We start from the raw sequence: 26,898 nt of genomic DNA, 5'->3' as shown, positions 1-26,898 counted from the left end.
ACCTGTAGGGTTCAGTGTACAAAAAACATTATTACGCAGAACTGGAACAACATACAGTGTAGTGTTAAGGTTGTAAACTCTGGAGCCAGCTGTTGTTCAGCTGCTAAGTCATGTCCAACTCTTTGCAACCCCTTGGACCGTAGCACGCCAGATTCTCTGTCCTCCACTCTCTCCTGGAGTTTGCTCCAGTGACTGCAGCTGTGAAATTAGAAGACATTTACTTCTTGGCAGGAAAGCTATGAGAAACCTAGACAGCATATTAAAAAGCAGAGACATCACTTTACTGACAAAGGTCCACATAGTCAAAGCTATGGTTTTTCCAGTAGTGTACAGATGTGAGTGTAGTTGGACCATAAAGACGACCGAGCACTGACGATTCGATGCTTTCGAATCACTGCGGTGCTGCAGAAGACTCCTGAGAGTCCCTTGGACTGTAAGGAGATCAAACCAGTCAATCTTAAAGGAAATCAACCCTGAACATTCATTGAAAGGACTGATATTGAAGCTGAAGCTCCAATATTTTGCCCACCTGATGCAAAGAGCCAACTCATTGGAAAAGACCCTGACACTAGGAAAGATTGAAGGCAAAAGGAGAGGAGGGTGGCAGAGAATGAGAGGGCTAGATAGCATCACTGACTCAATGGATATGAACTTGAGCAAATTCCAGGAGCCAGATGACCTGGGATCAATCTGGGTTCCACTTTTTTGCTCAAGCTACATAACCTCTCTGGGCCTCATTTTCCTCATTTGCAAAATGGGGATAGTCAGTTCCTACTCATTGGATTGGGGGGAAGATTAAATGAGTAAACGTATATATTATTAAAGAAAGGTGCCACATCTGCGTCCCTGGCACAAAAGAAACGAAGCGTGAGTATGTGTTCTCTCAGGTCACCATGATCCATTCAAGGGAGAGTTTCCACCAACAGTGCTCCTTCAGGATAAACCACCAGCTGACCTCCAGACAAATCCAGATTTAGCCCACTAGTGAACTGATCCAAGCAAAAGACATCAGTGCCGTTGTCACTCACTGGCCACCCGCCTACCCAGAGCCCTTGTTTCAGTGGAGTCCACCACTTGGAAATTCCAAGGGACTGGTCCTTGATGTGGCACTTTAAGCAGCATCAAGCCACTGCAAAAATAAGTGCCTGGCTTACTTTGAATGAATAAATAAGAATGCTATAGACACAAAGGTCAAAGAGCCACAGAGAAAGAAAGAAATTTGACTGCGGCGATACAGAGATACAAAGCCAGTGAGTCGCAGAGGCCCCGCTGGTTGCCTAGAGCCCCGCTGGTCTTCCGGTGGTCTCTGCATCTCCCATGTACTCCTCTGTTGTCCTCTCCACTTTGGAAGAATGCTCTCAGGACTTGGTTCAAGACTGCATGGAGGACAGAGCATTACTGCTGTGCAGTTTGTGTGCACATCTTTCCCCTCCCTGCCCAGCTGCAGCATCCTCTGAGCACTTCCTCAGGGTGTAGCAGCACATGCCTGGTGTACTGGTCTCTCACCGTCACCATAGGTAGCTGTTCTTCGGGCATCCACCAACCAACCCCAGAAGGAAAGGACTTGTTTGTCATTGTATTCACAGCTCCTGGCCCTGCCCCTGGTACCAGACATGCCCATGTGTGCTTATGAGTGAAAGAGATGAGCAGTGCCAGTTTCACCCTGGCTGTCCTGAGTTGCTGTGCCCACACTTCACATCTAATTAGCTAACATACCAGGTCAGTTGCTATGGTCTCCCCAAGGCTGTTATTAATACAAATGCGAGGGTATATGGATGCGCAGAGATGCACACGCATGCATGACAGCCTGGTGTTACCCGTTATAAACTCCCAGAGTGACACCTACACCACTTTCTACTTATGTAGGAACAGACCTTTAAAACCAAGAAGACGGTTCTGGTGCTAGATCTAAAGCAACAGCGGACATGCTGTGGCAAAAGACGAAGAGCGGTGATGTGTTTGATTTTGATCATAGACCCTCTGTGCCTGAGCACTGTTTTAAATTCCCAAGGCTTCCTTGAGACCTCACCGGTGTTTCCGTTCACATGGTTTTGACAGCCCAAAGCTAGTCAACGGTGCATCCGTCTCCCTCTGAGTGTACTTGCAATTGGAGGGCTGCTGAATCATGTGTTTGGCTGAGCAATGAATTAATGTCCAGGGGCCATCTGCCTGGCAGCCTTCCAACTCTGCAGAGACTATAAAACTGACCAAAACAAAGACACGGGTGGAAACTTTAAGACTTGGGACTATAGATTCCCCTGTCAGCTCCCATCACAATACCAACCTCTAAGTTTCCTTTTTGGCTGTGCTTCAAGGCCCAGATGTCAGACCCTGGTGACTAAACAGCTATGCCAGGTAGAGCAGAGTGTGGGGAGACCCTGACAGTCTGCTGAGGCCACTCTGAGCTGTTCCCGTGTTTGCCTGATGCTGTATATTATGGCCACTGAAATAAGTTTTTTTTTTTTTTTAAGTAATAAAACTCTGGTTTAAGGGCTAGGATGGAAGGGGTGGTGATTCTGCATTTCCTTTTGATAATTTCACATAGAAGAAGAATGAACACACGTGTTGTAGGCGGGGGTGAGTATTAAGAACAGAACCTGTCCCCCAAGAAAACTGTTGGAGTAATGCCCCCCACCAAAGATATCCATATCCCAGATATGGATTTTAATGAATCTAGGGATATATTAGTTTACATGGCAAAGGGAAGTTAAGGCTGCAGGCACAATTATGGCTGCTCATCAGCTGACTCTAGAATAAGGAGATTGTCCTGGGTTTTCCAGGTGGCCCAGTGTAATCATAGGGTACTTAAAAATAGAAGAGATAGGCAAAAAAAAAAAAAGAGGTCAGAGTACCACAATGTGAGAAGGATTTGACCCCCGTCCCCCACTGCTGGCTTTGAAGATAGAGAAAGGGGACCACAAGCCAAGGAATGCAGGTGGCCTCCAGATGCCAGAAAAGACAGGAAAATGAACCTTCCCCTAGAGCCTCCAGAAAGGAGCAAACTCTGCCAATGCCTCGATTTTAGCCCAGTGAGACCCATGTTGGACTTCTAACCTGCAGAACCATAAGGATAATAAGTCTGTGTTGCTTCAAGCCACCAAGTGTGTGGTAATTGTTACTACAGCAATGGAAAGCTAATACAACAGCCATGTCATAAAGCCCCATCAGGAACAATGGATAGATTCAGCTTCCAAAGCAGTTCCAGAGAAAGCAATAAAGACACCTTCAGTGATGGTTGTACTGGTGGGACAGAGCTCTTCTTGGGAAAGCAGAAATGACCTTGCCAGGCATCCTGAAGTTATGAGGAAGCTCTGTCTTCTCATCTCAGCCCTGGAAACAAACCTAAAAACCATACAGTTTCTGTGTGGAGACAAGTTCTCACTTGGGAATAAGTACCGCTTGCACTGTAGGACTTTGAAATGGTCTTTGTGCCTTGTTTCCTGTACAAATGCTTCTATAGGGGTCAGCTAATGTTGGATAAATTACCATTGTCTCCTTGGTGATGGAAAGAAACATATGCGTCTCTTAAAATTATGGATTTCCCCCCAGTGAGCACTGTATTTCATTGGAAAAATAGAAAATTTGGGTTGATTTTTTTAATGGACTATTTTTATAATACTTTTAGATTTATAGGGAAAATGAAAAGATAATACAGAGAGTTCACTTATGCCTATGTTCAGTTTCCCCTCTTATTAACATTTTATATTAATATGCTGCATCTGTTATAATTCATGAACCCATATTAATATTATTAAGTTATTCAGATTTTTTTCAGCTTTTACCTAATGGCCTTTTTCTGTCCCAAGTTCTCTTGCAGGATACTGTGTCACCCTCCGCTGTCACATCTTCTAAGGTTTCTCTTAGCTGTCACATTTTCTCAGACCTTCCTTGTTTTTAACGACCTTCTCACAAAACTCAAAATTATCACAGACTTAAATATAAAATGTATAAAATATACAGAAGAAAATATCACAAATCTATTTGATTTAGGAGTTTGGCGATGAGTTTTTAGATGCAACACCAAAAGGACAAACCATGAAAGAAAAATCGATAACTTGGACTTCGTTAAAATCTGCATAAGATCTTGTTAAGATGGAAGGTGTATGGTCTGTGTCTAGATTAATTTTTGCAGTTGGCTGTCCAATGGTTCTAGCATTGGTTGGTATGACTGTCCTTTCTCCATTGAATTGCCTTTCCTCCTTTGTCAAAGAGCAGTTGACTGTATTTGTATGGGTTTGTTCCTGGGTTCTCTATTCCGTTGCATTGACCTATGTGCCTGCTCTTTTGCCGCTGTCATTTACCTTGACGTCTGGTAGTGCCAATCCTCCAGCTTTGTCCTTCTTTAATATTTTGTTGTCTACTTTGAGTCTGCCTTCCTATGTGAACCTTAGGATTGGTTTGTCAATATACACAAAATAGCTTGCTGTAACTCTTGACTAGGATTACATTGAATCTATAGGTGTACAAAAAAGATGTTCATGACCCAGATAATCACGATGGTGTGATCACTCACCTAGAGCCAGACATCCTAGAATGTGAAGTCAAGTGGGCCTTAGAAAGCATCACTAGGAACAAAGCTAGTGGAGGTGGTAGAATTCCAGTTGAGCTATTTCAAATCCTGAAAGATGATGCTGTGAAAGTGCTGCACTCAGTATGCCAGCAAATTTGGAAAATTCAGCAATGGCCACAGGACTGGAAAAGGTCAGTTTTCATTCCAATCCCAAAGAAAGGCAATGCCAAACAATGCTCAAACTACCGCACAACTGCATTCATCTCACATGCTAGTAAAGTAATGCTCAAAATTCTCCAAGCCAGGCTTCAGCAATACATGAACCATGAACTTCCAGATGTTCAAGCTGGTTTTAGAAAAGGCAGAGGAACCAGAGATCAAATTGCCAACATCTACTGGATTATGGAGAAAGCAAGAGAGTTCCAGAGAAACATCTATTTCTGCTTTATTGACTATGCCAAAGCCTTTGACTGTGTGGATCACAATGAACTGTGGAAAATTCTGAAAGAGATGGGAATACCAGACCACCTGACCTGCCTCTTGAGAAACCATATGCAGGCCAGGAAGCAACAGTTAGAACTGGACATGGAACAACTGACTGGTTTCAAATAGGAAAAGGAGTATGTCAAGGCTGTATATTGTCACCCTGCTTATTTAACTTATATGCAGATTACATCATGAGAAACGCTGGACTGGAAGAAGCACAAGCTGGAATCAAGATTGCTGGGAGAAATATCAATAACCTCAGGTATGCAGACGACACCACCCTTATGGCAGAAAGTGAAGAGGAACCAAAAAGCCTCTTGAAGAAAGTGAAAGAGGAGAGTGAAAAACTCGGCTTCAAGTTCAACATTCAGAAAACTAAGATCATGGCATCTGGTCCCATCACTTCATGGGAAATAGATGGAGAAACAGTGGAAACAGTGTCAGACTTTATGTTTTGGAGCTCCAAAATCATTGCAGATGGTGATTGCAGCCATGAAATTAAAAGACGCTTACTCCTTGGAAGGAAAGTTATGACCAACCTAGATAGCATATTCAAAAGCAGAGACATTACTTTGCTAACAAAGGTCCATCTAGTCAAGGCTATGGTTTTCCCAGTGGTCATGTATGGATGTGAGAGTTGGACTGTGAAGAAAGAATTGATGCTTTGAACTGTGGTGTTGGAGAAGACTCTTGAGAGTCCCTTAGCCTGCGAGGAGATCCAACCAGTCCATCCTGAAGGAGATCAGTCCTGGGTGTTCTTTGGAAGGAATGATGCTAAAGCTGAAGCTCCAATACTTTGGCCACCTCATGCGAAGTGTTGACTCGTTGGAAAAGACCCTGGTGCTGGGAGGGATTGGGGGCAGGAGGAGAAGGGGACGACAGAGGATGAGATGGCTGGATGGCATCACCGACTTGATGGACATGAGTTTGGGTAAACTCTGGGAGTTGGTGATGGACAGGGAGGCCTGGCGTGCTGCGATTCATGGGGTCGCAAAGAGTTGGACACGACTGAGAGACTGAACTGAACTGATAGGTGAACTTGGAAGAAACTGACACTTTAATACTGTGTCTTATAATCCATTTATCTGACTGTCTCTCGATTTATCTAGATCTTCTTTGATTTCTTTCATCAGAGTTATGTAATTTTCTACATGCCATCCCTGTGTACATGCCATTAGATTTATATCTTAGTATTGCATATTTGGGTGCTACTATAAATGTTATTGAGCTTCCCTGGTGACTCAGACGGTAAAGAATCCACCTGCAATGTAAGAGACCTGGGTTCAGTCCCTGGGTTGGGAAGATCCCCTGGAGGAGGCATGGCAACCCACTCCAGTATTCTTGCCTGGAGAATCCCCATGGACAGAGGAGCCTGGTGGACTGCAGTCCATGGGGTTGCAGAGAATCAGACACAACTGAGTGACTAAGCACAGCAGATAAAAGATATTGTGTTTTTAATTTCTAACTTTAATCATTAATTGTTGGTGCATAGGAAAACAATTCATTTTTGTCTATTAACCTTCTATCGTGCCCCCTTGCCATAACTGCTTATTAGTTCTAAGAGTATGGACTTCCCTGGTGGCTCAGAGGGTAAAGAATCTGCCTGCAGTGCAGGAGACCAGGGTTCAATCCCTGGGTTAGGAAGATCCCCTGGAGAAAGCAATGGCTACCCACTCCAGTATTCTTGCCTGGAGAATTCTGTGGACAGGGGAGCCTGGCTTCCTGTGAACAGTCCATTGGGTCACAAAAATTCAGACATGACTGAGCAACTAACACAGAAGGCTATGGGTTTTGTTGTAGTTGTTTTTTTGTTTCATCATTGGTCAATTCTGTGGGAGTTTCTACACAATCAATCATATTATCTACGAACAAAAGGGAAAATGAAAGTGAAAGCTGCTCAGTCGTGTCTGACTCTTTGCAACCCCATGGACTATTCCAATCCTTGGAATTCTCCAGGCCAGAATACTAGAGTGGGTAGCCTTTCCCTTCTCCAGGGGATCTTCCCAACCCAGGGATCGAACTGAGATCTCCCACATTACAGGCAGATTCTTTACCTTCTGAGCCACAAGGGAAGGTTATATTTCTTCCTTTCCAACTTGCATGCCTTTTATTTCCTTTTTCTGCATTATTGTAATAGCTAGAATTTTTAGTATGATTTTGAATAGAGGAGATATCTTTGTCTTGTTTCCAATCTTAGGGTATAAGCATCCATTTTCTCACCATTAAGTGTTTTTTGGTAGATGTTCTTTCAGGTTGATTTTCCACATAGAGAAAAGTTGTTGGGATTTGCCAGTCAGACAGTGTAGATGTTTCTAGCTGCAAGAACTTCTGGGGGGACCATTGAGCCATTTAGAAATTAAAGGAGCTTGAGTGAGCTTTCATGACGGCCAGAAAGTAATCACTGGAGTCCCAAGAAGGAGCTAGAGCAGCCTAAGTACCTCACTGGGGTTCACTGGCACTGAAGGAGAAAGAACGACCTCCTTATCCTCTTGCTCTGCCTCAGTATGGTGTTTGGGTTTCTCATCTACAGACATGGGGAGCATGGTCCAGCGCAGGCTGGGGAACAGATGAGTTCACAGCCCTCGACACTCTGGACCCTGCCTACTTATTCACCCCTTGTTCTTCCTCCCTGTTTCTCCTGTGTGTGCCCTACATTCCCAGTGTTCAGGCATAACTACTGCTGTCTCAGCAGCTGCCCTGTTTGTCTACATTTTGCTGTTTATACACAAGATGTGCCTTTTGTGAGGCACCTGTGTTGGATGAAAATGTAAGTTTTTCAAAGTCCAGCTCACATGTTCCCCTTTCTGAGACTCCTTCCCAGTCTTCCCCATCGAAAGTTAACCTTGTCGCCCCCACCGCTGAGCTCCCACAGCCCTCTGGTTACATGTCTCTCATCCGATTGCAGCATGCTGCCCACTGTGTTTTTCCGTGCCTGCCTCTCCCAGCAGAACAGATTGAGGCAGACTCATGTCAAATCCCCAAACCCTATGCCCAGTGCTGGCACAGGGTTTGCTTCAAAGGAGGTGCCCAGTAATGTGTATTGGTCACATGAATGAAATTGCTAGCTTTACACAAATGGACCCTTTTGTACTCTTAGAAGCCTCTGTCCATTCTTCTCACCATACTTGCTTTCCATCTGGTGTTCTTCAGGCCCTTGTATATATATTTTGGAGTATAAGAGATATCTGCAGCTATTCTGTTTCTCATGAAAAAAGGGAGGGAAAATTACTGTTCTTTGTATACCTACTGCCTTCATTCATCAGCTTTATAATCTTGGTGTCCCATGCACCGATTAGAGAGTTAAGGCTCCAAGCCCCAGAAGACACCAACTCAGCTGATTTAAACAAAAAAGGAACTTCCTTTATCACTTATAACAAGACACACAAGCCAGGGTGGCTCTAGGGATGGTGGCTTAGCAGTATCAACAAGAACTCCCTTCTTTCTTCCCTGCCAACCTTAACGTATTAGCTTCTTCGGGCAGACCTAACCTCATGACTACAAATCTAGGCATAACATCCTGATGCAGTAATGGTTAGAAGGAGAAAGATACCTTCTCTTCCTTGAGCCCTTTTTAAAATGAAGGACAGCTTTTCTAGAAGGTTCTAGAAATTTCCAGTTACAGCTCTTTAACCAGAATTGTGTTACCTGACAATGCTTGAGCCAGTCACCACTAAAGGAACTGAGATTATCATGATTAGCTTAACTCAATCGAAATCTCACCTAGAAGCATGGCAGTTGGGGGGTAGGGGAGTTGTGCAGTGTATACTGGAACAAAATGAGAGAGTATTATTTCAGCAGAGAGAGAGAAAAAATAAAATCATTATTGGGGAAGAAACTAATAGTGTCAGCTACACCTTTGTTTTAAACAAAATTGTTTTCTACCACATTTTGAAGTGTTTAAGTCAACAACATAAGGTCCCATGGCTGATAAAAAAGAGAAATAGGATTCAAATCCAGGTCTTTCAGACTTCAAAGCCCATCCATGTACTTGTTCTGCTACACAGCTGGACCCAGAGTCACGCTGTGTTTCCCAGAAAAGCCAGGCTCCCTCCCTCATGGCGAGCGCTTCAGGAGTTGAGGCAATCGCCCTGCTCTCCCAAGCCCGACCTTCAGCTGGGCATTTAATCTGTTTATTAAGTTATGACTAATGGCGCCGCGAGACACCAAAGGCTGCACATTCAGACCTAGTTTTAGGTTGTTAGAGGAGGTTCAGGGGAAAACATCATATTCATATTCTATGCTGAGAAAATTCAATTGCAGCTCTTTCTCTTTCAGAGTGCAGGGATGGCGAGGAGCTTCTGCTGGGTCCTGCTTTGGTTTAATAGAAATGAAACCTCCAAAGCACGTGGGCTGTTTTGGGAACATGGCCACTAATGCAGCCCCATGGGGCAGGGGGCCAAGCCTGAGCCGGGCAGTTTGCATATTCACTTTTACAAACAGTTGGCTCCGAGTCAGCAGTTAATGGGATGGGAATGATGTTCCTGTACCAAATCATTTCCTGAAAAAAAACATTTCCAATTGCAAACATATCTCTGCCTTTCTTCTTGGGTTTGTTTTGTCTCTGTGAGTGAATTAAAGAGGCAGGGCAGAGGGGAGTGTTTCTGACTGGGGATTTTTCATCTAAAAACATTTCTAACAGTGATCTACATAGAAAAAGAGGCGCTGTTCAGACCCACCTTTAGGAGTCCTGGCTGCAAATATGGTGTTTCTAGTCACACGTTAGAGGTATAGATATCTCTATATTCAGATTGGCTCTTACTGGACAACAGTCTTGGGACCGAGGTAGCTTTTTTCTCTTTACAAAAAGTAAGCTGGAAATTCTGCCCTAGAAACGTGCCCACACACGCATACACAGGATCAGGCCAAAGTATGGTTTTCCTCCGCTAAGGACAGGCTGAAAGTCTTTGCATGCTATACACTGCTCTGGTAAATTGTGCTTCAACTTATAACCTGTGCAGTGGAAGAGTGGTCTTAACAGGTTTATTCATTTATTCAACAAATGGTCCTTGAGTGCTTATCATTTTAAGTAATAATTGCAAATAATTACATAGCTTTTAACCAGGCACCAGATACTCTTCTAAATGTTTTACATGTATTAACTCATTTAATCTTCTCAACAGCTCTAGGAGGTAGGGAATATTATTATCACCCCCATTTTGCAGATAAGGAAACTGAGGTGTAAGATGGATGAACTTGTCCAAAGTCACGTACTAATAAGTGGTAGAGCCTGGATTTGAATGTAGGCAGTCCTGACTCCTCTTCAGAGATCTAATAGCGAACAAAAGAGAAAAAGTGCCAGTCTTTCCACAGCTTACACTCTGTTGAGAAGGGGATAGATAATAAATGTAGAAATAACAGTTATTTCAGATTGTGATGAGTGCTATGGAGAAAATACAACACAAGAGGGAGGCAGGGGACTATTCAGAGGGTCTTGTAGGTCTTAGGAAGGAATTGGGGTTTTATTCTGAGTAGAATGGGAATTCCCAGGTGGCAGTAGTAAAGAATCCTCCTGCAATGCAGGAGATGCAGATTCAATCCCTGAGTCAGGAAGATCCCCTGGAGAAGGAAATGGCAACTCACCCTAGTGTTCTTGCCTGAGAAATCCCATGGACAGAGGAGCTTGCCAGGCTACAGTCCACAGGGTCACAAAAGAATCAGACATGACTGACCAGCTAAGCATGCACATGAGGGGAAGCCACAGGAAGCATAAAGCAGGAGAATGTATGATCGTGTTTACATCTTTATAGATCATTCTGACTGTGCTCTAGGAAGTAGACTGACATGGGGAAAATGCATCAGAAAGCAGTGGGCAGGTTAGAAGGCGGTTCTGGTTATTTAGGTGAAAGATAACAGTGGCCTGAACCAGAATGGTGATGATGGAGCTGGTGAGAAGTGGTTGGAATAGGGTCCTGTTTTGGAGGGGGAACCCAGAAAACTTGCCAATGTATTGGCTGCAAACAGTGAGGAAAAGAAGAAGGGAAGGGTGATTGCTCAGATTTTGGCTTGAACTCTTATGCAAAAGGTAGTGCCGTTTACTGAGGAGAATAAGAAGGAAGGTGGAGAAGTCTTGATGCGGTGTTGTTACAGTGGAGGTAAGGGTACTGAAGATCACGTGTTCTGCTTTGGATGTATAAATTTGAGACCTCCATTAGTAGACCAAAGAGGAGATATTGAGTGAATCTGGAGCTCAGGGTCAGGCCTAGGCTAGAGATTTTGTTTGTTTTTGTTTGTTTCTGGTTCTTCTCTTAATAATGAGTTGACTCTTGTTTTCACAACCCAGTGGTGCTGGGTAAATAAAACCACTCAAAAGAAGAAACTAGGACAGAGCTTGGTTGTTTTTGTACATGAAAAATATCTAGGAAGGTGCTGCATTTTTATCCTATCCCTGATTTTGTTGCCTTGAATTCAGTGTTAGATAATACAATCTTATTAACTTTAAAAATATGTAACGCAGCATGCATCAGGCTGGAGATTTAAATTTGGATATCATCAGCATTTGGATCTATGGGATCAGTCAGGCTAGCACCATCCAACTGGATCTTCTGTGATAATGGGAATCTACATCTGTACTGTCCAGTGGGGTGCCAGCTGCCCCATGGGGGCCACTGAGCACTTGAAATGTGACAGGGGGAACTAAGAAGCTGAGTTAGTAATTCATTTACATTTCAATAGCTGCATGTGGTTAATGCCTACTGTATCAGACAGCACAGACCTGGTGGCAGGGTGGGCTGGGGTGGGGTGGATATACAGATGGGGAAGGTTTTGGGCAAGAGCTAGTCTCTTCACTGGCCAGTTAACCCAGTCTCATACCCACACTGAAACGTAACTTTATTTCCCCTTCCCATCGCCTGTGTAGTGATGCTTGTTAAGTGGTAGAAATCTTGCTTCTTTGTGAGAAACAGCCTGGACAAAAAAAGAGCAAACGGCTAGTCCTAGGAGGAGTGCTAGGAGACATTATAAAGTCTAAAGAAGCAATTGTGCTTTGCTGGAAAGCAAACGTAAGCCCATATTTATAGAATCATTTAAACCTTGAAAGTGTCACTTCAGTTATGTTTTGTGGGGGGAATTATATAGAATGGTGGGTGTCTGTGGATTTGGAGATTCAAGATGGTGACTGGCTGATATCCCATCTGAATGTCAAGAGCCCACAGCACCAGGACTGAATACCAGCTTCATAATGCGAGTTGTGTCTCTCTAGGGCAGAGTGGGTTTCACTCCCTTTGTTAGGCAATCTCGCTCTCTGTCCAACTGCAACCATCAGTGACGTCTGCTGATATGAAAGAACTCTTTGTAAGCAGCTGCCTGTGCTTAAGAGTACTTGCAAGTGTATGCTGGCAATCGGTGAGGCCAGAGTCAATACAAAAAAATAAAATGGAAAGACGGGACATTGCTTTTACCAAAGTTGATTGCAGCTGCCATATCACCTCTTTAAGAACTGTTTGGTGACCAGCTCCTTCAGAGAAAACGCTTGTTCTGTGCTTAATTGGTGCAAAGGAATTAAGTGCAAACTGGAATTGAGTAGAACTGAGAGGATTTGAGCCACTGCTTTTAGGAGAGGTAATAATGCAAGGTCAATGCTCAGCAAAGTGCCATCACACAACTGGTTTTGTGGTAGGGATTTGTATTTTTCTTTTTTACTAGGGCTTCATGTAGGGGGTGGAGGTCAGTGGATGGAGGGGGTGGGCTGGAAGTGTCTAGTGGTCACTGACCTCTTGTTATTTTTCTTGAGGACAATGGAATTGTAGACTTCTAAGATTTGGGAAACTGTAAAAGAACTTAATGGTCACCTGTCCAGCTTTTGATGTTCAGCTGAGGGAACAGGCCTGGAGAAGTGAGGTGCCTGACCCCAGGGCCCATGACTCCCTATGGTTGAAGGGATAAATCCAGAGCCCAGGGAGGGGCCAGCATGAGGCATCCTCGAGCAGTGCTGGATGGGAGGAGGGGGGTGGGGAGAAGGGAGGGAGGGAAAAAATGTCCGAAAAAATGCACAGGAGCCAATTCAGGAGAGAAGTCAGAGGAGGGTTGACCTGAGAATGGAAAAGGCCTGTGGCTCAAATGGAGCCTCAGCATGGGGACCTCATGCATCCAGTCAGCAAAGACTTGTCAAGCGTGCACTCTGCACCGGATGGCAAGCCCCTGAAGGAGAGACAGGAGGGAGGCGTGGCAGAGACTTAAGAAAGACGTCAGTGCTCACTTTGCTTCCATTTATTCCAAGATCAGTACTGAAGGCAGGCAGATGTCCATACCCGATTTTTCTAGGAAAGCGAGTAAGGTGACAGAGAGTGAGATGAAGGGGACAGTTTGGTCCTTCTAGCAAGAAGAGGCAGGAATTGGATGCAGGCTGCATCACAACTGTAGGCTAACCTTGGTGCTTTCGTTTCTCAGTCTGCATCAGTGTGGAACATGGTATGCGCTGCCGCTTAACGCTGCGCTTCCTTCTTACAGTGTCCGAGCTTCAGGAGGAAGGCATGAACGCCATCAACCTGCCCCTCAGCCCCATCCCCTTCGAGCTGGACCCTGAGGACACGATGCTGGGTAACGGGGTCTCTTGTTCTCTCTGGGTTAGCCTGATGCCTTCAGAGCAACCGCCTCACTGACTGCCTTTTCTTTTTTGTAAAGAGGAGAATGAAGTGCGAACGATGGTGGATCCCAACTCACGCAGCGACCCCAAACTTCAGGAACTGATGAAGGTAAGAGGGAATTAGAAGGGGCTTTAGGTGCCTCCCGACTGCACAGGTGTCTCTAGACCAGTCACCCTGCATAGGCACCACTCGAGCCACTGCAGAGAGAACAGAAATCCACAGCAGTCCCTGGCCACAGGCAGCTTGCAGTCCAGAAGGTGGACATCTACAGGTTAACAGAGGTGGGACATAACAGGTGCCCAAGGAATGGTGTTGACCATAGACACTGGAGAACTTAGTGCAGAAAACTCACATTTGCCAGGATCTTCTCACTCACACAGTCCTCTCACTGCGTTTCCCAAGGACCCTCAAAAGTACCCTCTGAAGTTGGATTTAGTATCATCTCCATCTCTTTTACAGATGAGGAAACTGAGTCTCAGAAAAGCCCGGTGATTGTTCATTTATAGTCATGGCATAAGTGGAGGAGATGAGATTCAAACACTAATGATTAAGATGAAATAACAAACTGTGCGTAATGTACTTGGCACAGTGACTGACCAGTGGTCACCCTCAAAAATTCTCTGTTTCCTCCCCCTTCTGTGTCTGTCTTCTTCAGCTTCTCCAAGCTACACTTAAAACAGGACCAGAAGGCGCTGGGTGCAGAGGGATTCACTCAAAACGCAAAGCTGAATGTATCGTTTTCCTGTTCAAAACCTGTGTGTAGCTTCCTATGAACTGCAGGTTGCAGCCCACAGTCCTGGGGGTGGTGTTTGGCATCTCCATGCTCCAGCTGCCTCTTTAACCTCAAATAATCCCTGCTTGGCAAGGATGCCGCAGGGACAGCAGACCTGTTCACGGCAGTGCCCAGTGCACACCTGCACACAGCTGCTCCACGCTCCCACCGCCAGGCCTTTGGCCATGCAGTCCCTCTGCCCAGGCGCTCTCCTTGCTCTTCAAAGCCAGGTCACGTCCTTCGGGAAGCCCTCTCCAAACCCCAGGGCTGTCACTCAGCCCCTCTGTGTGCCGCTGTGGTTCAAGAATTTGCTTCCATACTGTTGTCATCACATGACGTTCCAACTACTCATATACTTCTCGGTCTCCTTCACTAAGTGGGGAGGTGCTTGGGGTTAAAGAGTGTTCTTTTTTTTTTCATCAGGGATGGTCTTTTTTTGTACCCTCAGGATCCAGCACAGAGTGATATATAGCAGACATTAATAAGTGCTGGATGTGTAGATGGTTGGATGGATGAAGGAGAGAAGGAGGGAAGGGGAAGAGAGAGGAAGGAGGAAGGGAGGAAGCATAGAAGCCCCTGCCTTAGGCCAGTAGAACAATGTGCTTTGAAAGCCCGAGCCTCCTCTCAAGGGTGGAAACCTAGCCCAGCTCCTGCCTGTGTTGTAAAGGCAGTCTGCTTATGCCAAGTCAAAGAAGTCAAAAGGTGATGCTCTGGGACCTCCCTGGCAGTCCAGTGGTTAAGACTCTATGCTTCCACTGCAAGGGGGTGTGGGTTCAATCCCTGGTCGGGAACTAAGATCCCACATAGCATGTAGCATGCCCCCCACCCAAAAAAAGTGGGTGATATTCCGTTTAGGGGAAGTGGTCAAAAAGTTGGAACTGTAGTGCTTGCCTGAAGCTTGTGATCAGGAGAGGTGACTGGACACAGAGAGACCAGAGGGACCTTCTAAGGGTGAGGGAACTGTTCTGTATCTTGATTGTGGTTGTGGTTACACAACCATGGACGGTGACCAAAAGTCATCACACGGTATACCTAGAATTGGTTAATTTTATCGTATATGAATAATACCTTCATAAATAAAGCAAGAGGTTGAAATTAAAAAGACAGTGGCCTTGTGCAAGCTTCAGTTTCCTTAGCTGAAAAACGAAACTGATGCTACCTGCCTCTCGGGATGCCGTGTGGATTAACTGAGTGACTGGTCACCTGGAACGCCTCTGCTGAATGCCTGATGCACAGAGGCTAAGACACGGACCACAGAGGACACCGCAAAATCTGAAGTTCATTCAAATTTTCACTGTCCAGGATGAGAACACTGGTGTGTAAGGAAACACCCTATGACTCTTCCCTTATTCTCTCTCTCTCTCTGCAGGTATTAATTGACTGGATTAACGATGTTTTGGTTGGAGAAAGAATCATTGTGAAAGACCTGGCTGAAGATTTATACGATGGCCAAGTCCTGCAGAAACTTTTTGGTAAGAGGAGAGTTGAATGTCGCAGTGGGTGTGTTTAAATCTAGTTCAGAGCTGTTCTCCAGTCACAGTAGTTCACTGAATGGAATAGGGATGGGGGACCTTGGGCTAGAAGACCAGTGAAATGTACTCTTGGAATGTTTTACATGAATGCCTTGCAAAGGGAGGCTTTGTGACCAGACAGTGTTGCTCCGCCTAGCAGTTGAGAATCGCCAGGAGGGCATATGATAAGACTCCACTGCACACTGAAAACATGCTTCACCCTCTCCAGAAAATTGTGCGCCTGTGGCCTCTGTAGGTGTATTTACAGGCGTGTGGAGCTGCGTGTATGTGTGTATGCCTCTGTCACCTGTACATATGTGTGTGTTTGCATGCATATATGCATACCTCTGCAAGCTATGGGTGTGTATGTGTGTGTGTTCCTCTGAGTATCTCTCTCCAATTGGTGCAAGTGCGCAGGTGTGTGGACCTCTGTGGCACTTGGCTCCCGTGTGTCTCCAGGTGTCTCACCTCTGGCAGCGTGTGCATCCCTGAGTCAGTTCACAGCTGTTACGTGAAAGTGTGGGGCTATTGGGGAGGGAAAGGAGACTTCTGGGTGACATTAGTGTTGAGAGGACAGATTCATCGTGCCTGGATTTGGACTTCTCCTCTCTGTCCCCCACTTCCTGTCCTCCTAACCGCTTCCCCAAGTTCTAGACTCCCATTCTTAGCTTCCCACTAGTGCCTCACACTGAGCGCATCCTCTTTCCTAAGGATGTTTCTTTCCTTCCAAGTGGATAGAACCCCTTCCTCTCTTCCCTGCCTCTCCATGGCTGTGGGGCAGGGAGTCTCCATGGCCCCATTTCTTGCTCAGAATTCTCTCCCGCATCCCCTCCTCCCTGCCATTTTCACTTGTCTGAACTGTTGAAACAATTTCCGAGCTCACCTCTTTGCCTCCCATCTCACCTCTTTGCCTCCCATCTCACCTCCTCCAGCCCATTCCCCTTTGTGGCCAGCTGGCGCTGCTGGTGGAGGAACCGTTTTTAATTGCAAGTCTCATTTTGTCAGTACTCGCTCTCCCCTACCTGTGGGACAAAGTCCAGACCTGTTAGCACAACATTCAAAGCATTGCATCCGTCTTGTCAGCCTCACCTCCAGTCACTCACACGTGTGGCTCACGCCATGTAAAATGCTTCAAATCGCACCTGACACCCAGTGAGTGCCCAGTCAGTCAGTATCTTTTATCATTCCATTGGCAGTTTTGCTGTGTTTATGGCCACCACGCCATATTATGACATACACTGGGCATATTCACACCTCTTCTGCCTTTTCTTTTCTTCTGCCTCTGGGGCCCTTCTTCCTCCTTTATCCAGTGAGGTAAACCATTATTGCTCATTCTTTCTATCTGCAGAGTCAACCAAACGTGCCCCCACTCACGACATAGTCACATTTGAAAGGAATAGTCATGTGTTCTGTGTTCTCTCAGATACAGATACACACACGTGTATAAAGCATTCATGCTTTTATTATATAGATACACACACATGTACATAATATGTATGCCTTTGTTATATAGGTACACACACCTATATATAACATACATGCTTTTATGTTATAATACATAAGACATGTATACACAATATATATGCCTTTATTATTGTAAGATGTTCCATTTTGTTTGTAGCTGTTTATGTAAATGTATGGGCTTCCCCGGTAGCTCAGCTGGTAAAGAATCTCCCTGCATTGCAGCAGACCCTGGTTTGATTCCTGGGTCAGGAAGATATCCTGGAGAAAGGATAGGGTACCTACTCCAGTATTCTTGAGCTTCCCTGGTGGCTCAGATGGTAAATAATCCGCCTGCAATGCAGGAGACCTGGGTTCGATCCCTGGAATAGGAAGATCCCCTAGAGGAGGGCATGGCAACCCACTCCAGTATTCTTGCCTGGAGATCCCCATGGACAGAGGAACCTGGCAGGCTACAGTCCACAGGGTCATAAAGAGTCAGGCACAACTGAGCGACTAAGCACACCCGTATAAGCGTATGTAGGCTTCTCAGGGGCAGGAGCCATGTCATATTCCTTTTTCCAGTCTTGTCCAGTAATAACACATTGCCCAGCACTTAATCAATGTATACTGAACCAATGAATGAATAATATAAAATCTAGTAATTTCTAGGAAGTTAAGCTCATTTGGTACTCAAACATCAATATTAATGAGTATTAATATTTAAAGGCTTGTAAATGCAACTGAACATGGAGGGGAACGTGCTTTGGCACGTGCAGATGTGGAGAAACCCTGAGCCTCACTGACGACCTCTCCTAGCATTTGTAGCTTTTAACTGCACCACCAGATTTCTACCTGGGACCTGACACTGTCTGGAAGTGTTCTATGCTGGACTTTGCAAGCAGGGGTGGGACATGGCTGTGGGGTAACAGAACACGGTCATGAAGCAGTGTCGCCTCTGGGAATGGTTACAAAACTGCCCAGCATCATCCATGCTGCCCCAAGTCAGGTATCAAGGACAGTCAGGTTGCTGCTGCTGCGGCTGCTAAGTCGCTTCAGTCATGGCCGACTCTGACCCCATAGACGGCAGCCCACCAGGCTCTCCCGTCCCAGGGATTCTCCAGGCAAGTACACTGGGTGTGGGTTGCCATTTCTTTCTCCAGTGCATGAAAGTGAAAAGCAAAAGTGAAGTCGCTCAGTCGTGTCCGACTCCTAGTGACTCCATGGACTGCAGCCCAACAGGCCCCTCCGTCCATGGGATTTTCTAGGCAAGAGTACTGGAGTGGGTTGCCATTGCCTTCTCCGACAGTCGGGTTAGACCACCTCAGATCTCAAACTTCACGTTGAAAAGGTGATTAAAAACAGAGCTGATGCCTCTTTTGTCAACCTAACTGTGGGTCGAAGGCTAGACATACACATTTGGAAGCTACAGACAGTATGCCCATTGGAGAGAACTCGTTTGCAGTTTAAAATGTGCATCAGGAGCTCCTGGGAGGAGGCGGTCTGGAGATGGGGATTTGGGGTGACCCCTCCGACCTTGACCCCTCTGGCTATTTTCTTTCTTCGTGCCCAACCACATTTCTCAAAATAAAGGTTGGCACTCCCTCTCCCTGCTTCCCCACCACTAAGCATTCCCTCCTGGGATATGGGCTGGGTGCACCACCTTGCCATCAACTTTTCCTTCCCATGTCACCAGTGTCACCTGAGTCCCTCGTGCATGGTGACATTTGACCCTACTGAGCATCTCATCTGCCTCCCCCCACCCGACTGTCTCTGTGGCCTTGTGCTGCCATTACTCTTCCACCCGCTTCTCAGTCGTCCTTCTCTGTTTTTCTCTCCGTAATGGTTGGGTTTCCTCCAGCTTCCATCCTTGGCCTCCTCCTCTTTTTCTTTCATACCTTCTTCCTGGGTGATTTTGTCGTTGCTACAGTTTCAACCATCGACTAAATGATCATCAGCCTCAGATCTCTATCTTGGAACAGCTCTCTCTTTGAAGCTGTGAGTAAGGCTATCTCTTCCCTGCCTTTCCAGCCTGTGCACCTGCATGTCACGTAGGCACCTGTAACCCGCCTGCCCCTAACTCTGCTTATCTGCCTCCTCCCCAAACCCATTTTGTTTTCCACCTTGAGGAATGCTATTACAAGCCCAGATTAGAAATCTGGGGGTAATCTTGAATTGCTCCTTCTTCCCTCATATTCTGTTGGTCACAGTGCTGACAACTGTATTCCCATATATATGTGTCAAACCCATCTCATTTCTCAGTCAGCTGGAACACGTGCAGCATTTGTAAAAGTGCCTGGCTCACTGCGCACTGGGTCAGGGGTGGCTGTCACCAATATTTTCCAACCCCACTGCTGCCTCCTTAGCTCAGAGCCCCATCATTTGTCTTAACTTCTCTGGCTCCAAACTCCTCTTCTTACGTTAAGCTGTTTCCTGCCTTGGAGGCATTCTGAAGTTCTCCCAGATCTTCTTTATATTTCACGATTTGTCTTACCACTTAAACCCACAGCCCATTTGTCAGTGTTTCTTTAAAACTTTTTTATTTTGAAATAATTTTAATAGAGTTGCAGAGACAGCCAAGAGGTTTCCCGTCTCCCTTTACTCAGCTTCCTCTAATGTCAACATCTCACCAAGCAGAGGGTAAGATCAAAACTAAGAAATCAGCCTCAGGACAGTGCTTAACTGAATCGCAGAATTTATTTGGATTTCACCAGTTTTTACATTCATGTCTTTTCTTAGTTCTAGGAGGTAAACCCAGAATCCCCCATTACATTCAGGTGTCACGTCTCCTATCTTTCACGACCTTGGCACTTTTGAGGAGGACTGGTTAGTTATTTTGCAGAATGGACCCCAATCTGGGTCTGTCTGGTGTGTTCTCATGATTAGAGCTGTATGTTTGGGGAGGGGTCGCACAGAGCTGACGTGTCCTCAGTGCATCATTTCAGGACAGACACGATGTTACCGTGACTGGTCACTTGTGATATTAACCTTGACCACTCAGTTAAGGTGGTGTTGGCCAGGCTTTCTTCACTATAAAGTTTTACTACTTTTCTCTTTGTTATTAACTTATTTGCAGGGAGATACTTTAAGACTTTAAAAATATCTTGTTTTTTCTTACACTCGTCCTAATAACTATAATCGGTGGAGTATGTCTGCTGGTTATTACTGTGGTGGTCTAGTGGAGGTTTTCTGTTTTCCTATTCTCCCATTCCTTCTGCATGTATTAATTCGAAGTCTTCTGTAAGGATAAGACTTATGTATCCAGTATTTATTTATATTAGTTTGGATACAAGGATACTTACTTTATAATCATTTGGTTCAGTTCAGTCGCTTAGTCATGTCCGACTCTGCAACCCCATAAACCACAGCACACCAGGCCTCCCTGTCCCTCAACTCCTGGAGTTTACCCAAACTCATGTCTATTGAGTCAGTGATGCCATCCAACCATCTCATCCTCTGTCATCCCCTTCTCCTCCTGCCCCCAATCCCTCCCAGCATCAGGGTCTTTCCAATGAGTCAGCTCTTTGCATCATGTGGCCAAAGTATTAGAGTTTCAGCTTCAACATCAGTCCTTCCAAAGAACACCTAGGACTGATATCCTTTAGGATGGACTGGTTGGAGCTCCTCACAGTCCAGGGGACTCTCAAGAGTCTTTTCCAACACCACAGTCCGAAAGCATCAATTCTTTGGCACTCAGCTTTCTTTACAGTCCAACTCTCACATCCATACATGACTACTGGAAAAACCGTAGCCTTGACTAGACAGAGCTTTGTTGGCAAAATAATGTCTCTGCTTTTTAATATGTTGTCTAGGTTAGTCATAACTTTCCTTACAAGGAGTAAGCGTCTTTTAATTTCATGGCTGCAGTCACCATCTACAGTGATTTTGGAGCCCCCAAAAATAAAGTCAGCCACTGTTTCCACTGTTTCCCCAACTATTTGCCATGAAGTGGTGGAACCGGATGTCATGATCTTAGTTTTCTGAATGTTGAACTTTAAGCCAACTTTTTCACTCTCCTCTTTCACTTTCATCAAGAGGCTCTTTAGTTCTTCTTCACTTTCTGCCATAAGGGTGGTGTCATCTGTATATCTGAGGTTATTGATATTTCTCCCAGAAACCTTGATTCCAGCTTGTGCTTCTTCCACCTCAGCGTTTCTCATGATGTACTCTGCATAGAAGTTAAATAAACAGGGTGACAATATACAGCCTTGACATACTGTCTTCTCAATTTTGAACCAGTCCATTGCTCCATGTCCAGTTCTAACTATTCCTTCTTGCTCTTCATACGGTTTTCTCAGGAGGCAGGTAGTATGGTCTGGTATTCCCATCTCTTAAGAGAACCTAGTGGTGTGTAGAATGAGCAGCCGAATTTAGAGTAGGCTGACTCTACATTGTTGTTGTTTAGCCACTAAGTCATGTCCACCTTTTTGCAACCCCTTGGACTGCAGCACACCAGGCTCCCCTGTCCTCCACTGTCTCACAGAGTTTGCTCAAATGCATGTCCATTGAGTCAAAGATGCTATACTCTAAATGGTGAGTGTTAAATAGGGATGATTCCACGAGTCCCAGGAGGAACGGCATCTTGAAGGGTTTGGTCATATTGGTTTTGAGAATCTCTTCCCCACATCCAAAAAAGTACTTAGGCTGAAGTAGTAGCTATGCTAAAATTGAAAGAGTAATGAAAAGCAAGATCGATCAGAGTTCCAATCCTGGTTCTGCCACGAAAACATTCCTCTGCAACTCGGGTCACTCTTCTGTAAAACCAGGAAGATGACCTGTACAGCTTTACAGTAGAGCTATTCAATATAGTACCCACTAACCACATGTCGGAGAAGGCAATGGCACCCCACTCCAGTACTCTTGCCTGAAAAATCCCATGGATGGAGGAGCCTCGTAGGCTGCAGTCCATGGGGTCGCTAACAGTTGCACACTACTGAGCGACTTCACTTTCACTTTTTACTTTCATGCATTGGAGAAGGAAATGGCAACCCACTCCAGTGTTCTTGCCTGGAGAATCCCAGAGACGGGGGAGCCTGGTGGGCTGCCATCTATGGGGCCGCACAGAGTCGGACACGACTGAAGCGACTTAGTAGTAGTAGTAGTAGTAGTAGTAGTAACCACATGTAGTTATTAAAAGAAATTAAAATTAAAAATTCGTTTACTTAGTCACACCAACTCCATTTCAAATGCTCCCTCGCCAAATATGTCTAGTGGCTACCATACTGAATAGTGCAGAAATGAGCATTTCCATCAAGAAATTTCTTTTGAATAGCACTGCCCTAGCTGTTGCTATGATAGTCATTGATTCTAAGATGATTGAAGATAATGTATACTGCTATTCTTAAATTGGATGGGACATTTTCTGGTCTCTGAAAAACTCAAAAGCTGGATGAAAGTCTTTTTATTCTTATTCTTTTATTTATAAGAGTAGAGAAGCTCTCCAGAGTGTCTCACTAAGTAAAAAAAATAGTATGGTTGTTGTAGTATGGCAGAAGTATTGTGTCAGTGTTTCTGTGCATTGAGACACATCTAATATTTGAGTATGTAGAGAATATATCTGGTGAGTCACAAAAGCTCTCCTATAGCATGGAACTGGGAAATTTGGGACAGCAGAGGGAAGAGGGGACTTAATTTTCACAGCCTGAATTTTGTCCAGGTTTGTATATTCTCAATTTTTAAGTACATATGTAAATTTCAATAGCAAAACTAAATCTATCAGTAGATGTCAAATAATAATGCTTCATACATTTTGACAGCTATCCCAAGTATAACAGGAAGAGAAGGAAACTACCTAAATATGATAAAGACCATTTATACAAAACTTAACAGTGAACACATTACATAGTGAAATATCAAAGGCATGGCATGAGGAACAAGTCAGAGAGGGTAGCTATTACCACCATTATAAGTGTTTTGGATATACAAGCTAATGTAATAAGATAAGGAAATAGGTTTTCAGGTTGAACATTATGGCTCACTAAATGTTGAAGCAAATCTTCTTGGCCTGCATACTTTAATATAAACCTTAAAAAACACACTTTTTTTGTATTGTATGGCTTAACTGGAAAGGAATGAAATCCTGCTGATGCCAAGAACAACAAGGAAGTGTAAATCCAGTAAAATAAGTGTTAATTTCTAAACAGTAATTAGCCTGAGGTTTAATGACTCACACTTACAGGGTCAAGAGAGAAAGCCTGAAGCCTGAAAGGAAGGGGAATTGGATCAGATACTCCTGAGTATACACCAGGGTTTCTGAAGTGTGACACTTTCAGTGGGTGAAATAGAAAATCTTGTCCCACAGAGAGGGTAAGTAAGGATAAATGTCTATCTCAGCCTTGGACATGAATAGGACACAAGAAAGAAGACTGCACTGATAATTCCTAATCATCAAATGTCTGTACTCACAAATTTTGGACTAGAATTCACAGTACTTATGTGGTTTTAAATGCCCCAAGCTGAAAATGTACTTAAAACTTGTTCCAAGTTTTTTGTGCTTCCCAAGGCAGGAACAAACATATGCCTCTTTAAAAGGATGAACATTAATTCCAGGCTACAAAACATTCCTAGAGATAAAATTCCAAGGTAAATGAGCTCAAAATCAGACATCACCAAACACATGAAAGTAAGCCAGTATGACAGCATCAGCCAAAACAATAAACTACAGATTCATCCCACAAATGCTATCAGTTCAGTTCGGTTGCTCAGTTGTGTCTGACTCTTTGCAACCCCATGAATCGCAGCACGCCAGGCCTCCCTGTCCATCACCAACTCCTGGAGTTCACTCAGACTCACGTCCATTGAGTCAGTAATGCCATCCAGCCATCTCATCCTCTGTCATCCCCCTCTCCTCCTGCCCCCAGTCCCTCCCAGCATCAGAGTTTTTTTCCACTGAGTCAACTCTTCGCATGAGGTGGCCAAAGTACTGGAGTTTCAGCTTTAGCATCATTCCCTCCAAAGAAATCCCAGAGCTGATCTCCTTCAAAATGGATTGGTTGGATCTCCTTGCAGTCCAAGGGACTCTCAAGAGTCTTCTCCAACACCACAGTTCAAAGCATCAATTCTTTGGCGCTCAGCCTTCTTCACAATCCAACTCTCATATCCATACATGACCACAGGAAAAACCATAGCCTTGACTAGATGGACCTTAGTTGGCAAAGTAATGTCTCTGCTTTTGAATATGCTATCTAGGTTGGTCATAACTTTTCTTCCAATGAGTAAGCGTCTTTTAATTTCATGGCTGCAGTCACCATCTGCAGTGATTTTGGAGCCCCCCAAAATAAAGTCTCACACTGTTTCCACTGTTTCCCCATCTATTTCCCATGAAATGATGGGACCAGATGCCATGATCTTCGTTTTCTGAATGTTGAGGTTTAAGCCAACTTTTTCACTCTCCTCTTTCACTTTCACCAAGAGGCTTTTTAGTTCCTCTTCACTTTCTGCCGTAAGGGTGGTGTCATCTGCATATCTGAGGTTATTAATATTTCTCCTGGCAATCTTGATTCCAGCTTGTGTTTCTTCCAGTCTGGCATTTCTTATAATGTACTCTGCTATAGATATGAGCAATTGATCAGTTATGGAATATAAAATACATTTAATATGTCAAAAGTTTTAAGACTATTGAAAGGATGATAAAAGCACAAATAGCTATCAAAATTGAACAAGCAAACTATGAACGAGAACTAAATAGAACTTCTAGAAATGGGAAAAAAATGGACTAATGTAATTAGAAGCTTCAGTGGATTAGACATAGCTGATTAGGAATTGACGAACTGGAATATGGCACTGAAGAAATTACCCTGAATGCAACGTGAGAAAGACAATGGAGTGGAAAATGAGAATTAAAAACAGAGATTAGGAAAATCCAACACATGGCTAATTGGAATTCTAGCAGGAGAAAACAGAGAGAATGGTGTATAGATAATAATTAGAGACATAATGAATTAAAAATTTCAGAACTGATAGAAGATATGAAGTCTAGATTCAGGAATCTTAGAGTATCCCAAACAGGGCAAACAAGCCAAAATCTTCATAATGAAACCTAAGAACACTGAAGGCAAAGAAAAGATCAAAAGCAAAGAGAAAAAAAGAGATTACCTGTAACAACAGACTGAAAGCTGTCTTTTATCAGGAACAATAAAATCCCAAGATTATTGGAATGAAAATTTCAAAGTGTGGAAAAGTATTGTTAACTTACAGGTTTACATCCAGAAAAAAAAAAAAAAAACTTTTAAAAGTGGGGAGAAAATTAAGGCATTTTAAACAACATGAAGTGAGAGGGTTTACTACCAACAGACCCTCACTCAAAGGAATGTCTAGAGTGTTCTCCACAAAGAAGGAAAATGCACCCCCAGAAAAGATATGAAATGCAACAAAAAATGAAGAGACAGTAGAATCAGAATCCCAGACACTTAATCCTAGCACTTAAGTCAGGAAGAGTGATCAGTTAGTGTGCTGAGGTCCTTGTATTATTCAGTACGTGGATAAAGAGACTAATCAGCATAAGACTGCAAGTTAAATACACATGATAAAAGTTCTAAGGAAACCACTAAAATAATCAGAGTATATGGCCTCCCTACTTTTACTAAGGAGAAAGTAAGAGGGAATAGAAGCCCTAATCTGAAAGACAACAAGGATGAAAGGGGAACATAAAGAATCAGAAAAATAGAGTAACAGAAAGTTCAAAATAAGCTGATACAACTGAATCCAAGTATATTTGTAAACCCAATCAATGTAAATTGGCTTTATCCTTTTAAAAGATTGTCAGCCTAGATAACAAAAAATCTTTCTATATGCTGTTTACTAAACATAGTCTTTAATATATGAGGATACAGAAGGGTTGAAAAAAAAATGGAAACAATTGTATCTACTAGCCAATACTAATTAAAGGAAAGCTGGGGTAACTATTTTAATATGAAATAGACTAAGGAGAAAAACATTGCTGTGGAGAGTCTCTACATTATTAATGAGACTAACATTACTAGGAAATAAGGACATTTTAAACTAAAACACTTTTATGCATTAAATGTTACTATATAAAACATTTTAAATGTTGGTCAGAATTACAAGAACTTGACAAATCTACCATTAACATATATCTTCTAATAACACATTAAGAAAAAGTTCATAAAACTAGAGAAGAGCTAGACAATCTAAGTGACCAGCAACACCTCCAAATGAGTATTTTCATTCTTTTCAACTGCATGGAACACTTGCAAAATTTGACTATGTCCATAAAGCCTCAGTAAATTATACAGACCAAATTCTTTGACCATGATACAATAAAGAAAACTTTTTTAAACTAACCCTCTCCATGTTTTTGGAAACAAAAATATAATAACTTAGGAATTGTTCATATTGGAAGGAGTAGTTTATGTATTCTAATTCTTTGAAAGGGTGGTTACACTTATATAATATGATATATGTGGCGACTGTGTTTGTTAGAATATCTAACAATTCTGAATGACAACCATTCAGAATACTTGAGTTTATTCTGCCCTGTTTTAATATTTGAGAACTTTTTGAATACTGTTTCATTGTTTTCTATAAATAACCTCTGCAAAAGCCTATTTGGATGCTAACTTCAAAAACAACTGAAAG

General features: G+C 43.7%; 1 protein-coding gene across 1 annotated transcript in view; it reads left to right on the top strand.

Annotated features, from left to right (window-relative positions):
- PARVA (parvin alpha) overlaps positions 1–26,898 on the top strand; it is a 168,097-nt gene that overhangs the window by 88,122 nt on the left and 53,077 nt on the right. Inside the window, exons 2-4 of the mRNA XM_068989329.1 lie at positions 13,442–13,531; positions 13,616–13,686; positions 15,720–15,822. Of these exons, the coding sequence (XP_068845430.1) occupies positions 13,442–13,531; positions 13,616–13,686; positions 15,720–15,822 (264 nt within the window). The remainder of the gene's footprint in view (positions 1–13,441; positions 13,532–13,615; positions 13,687–15,719; positions 15,823–26,898) is intronic.

This window comes from Capricornis sumatraensis, chromosome 16, assembly GCF_032405125.1.
Source record: "Capricornis sumatraensis isolate serow.1 chromosome 16, serow.2, whole genome shotgun sequence".
In the NCBI taxonomy this organism is placed as follows: Eukaryota; Metazoa; Chordata; class Mammalia; order Artiodactyla; family Bovidae; genus Capricornis; species Capricornis sumatraensis.
This window is presented reverse-complemented; position numbering and strand designations above follow the sequence as displayed.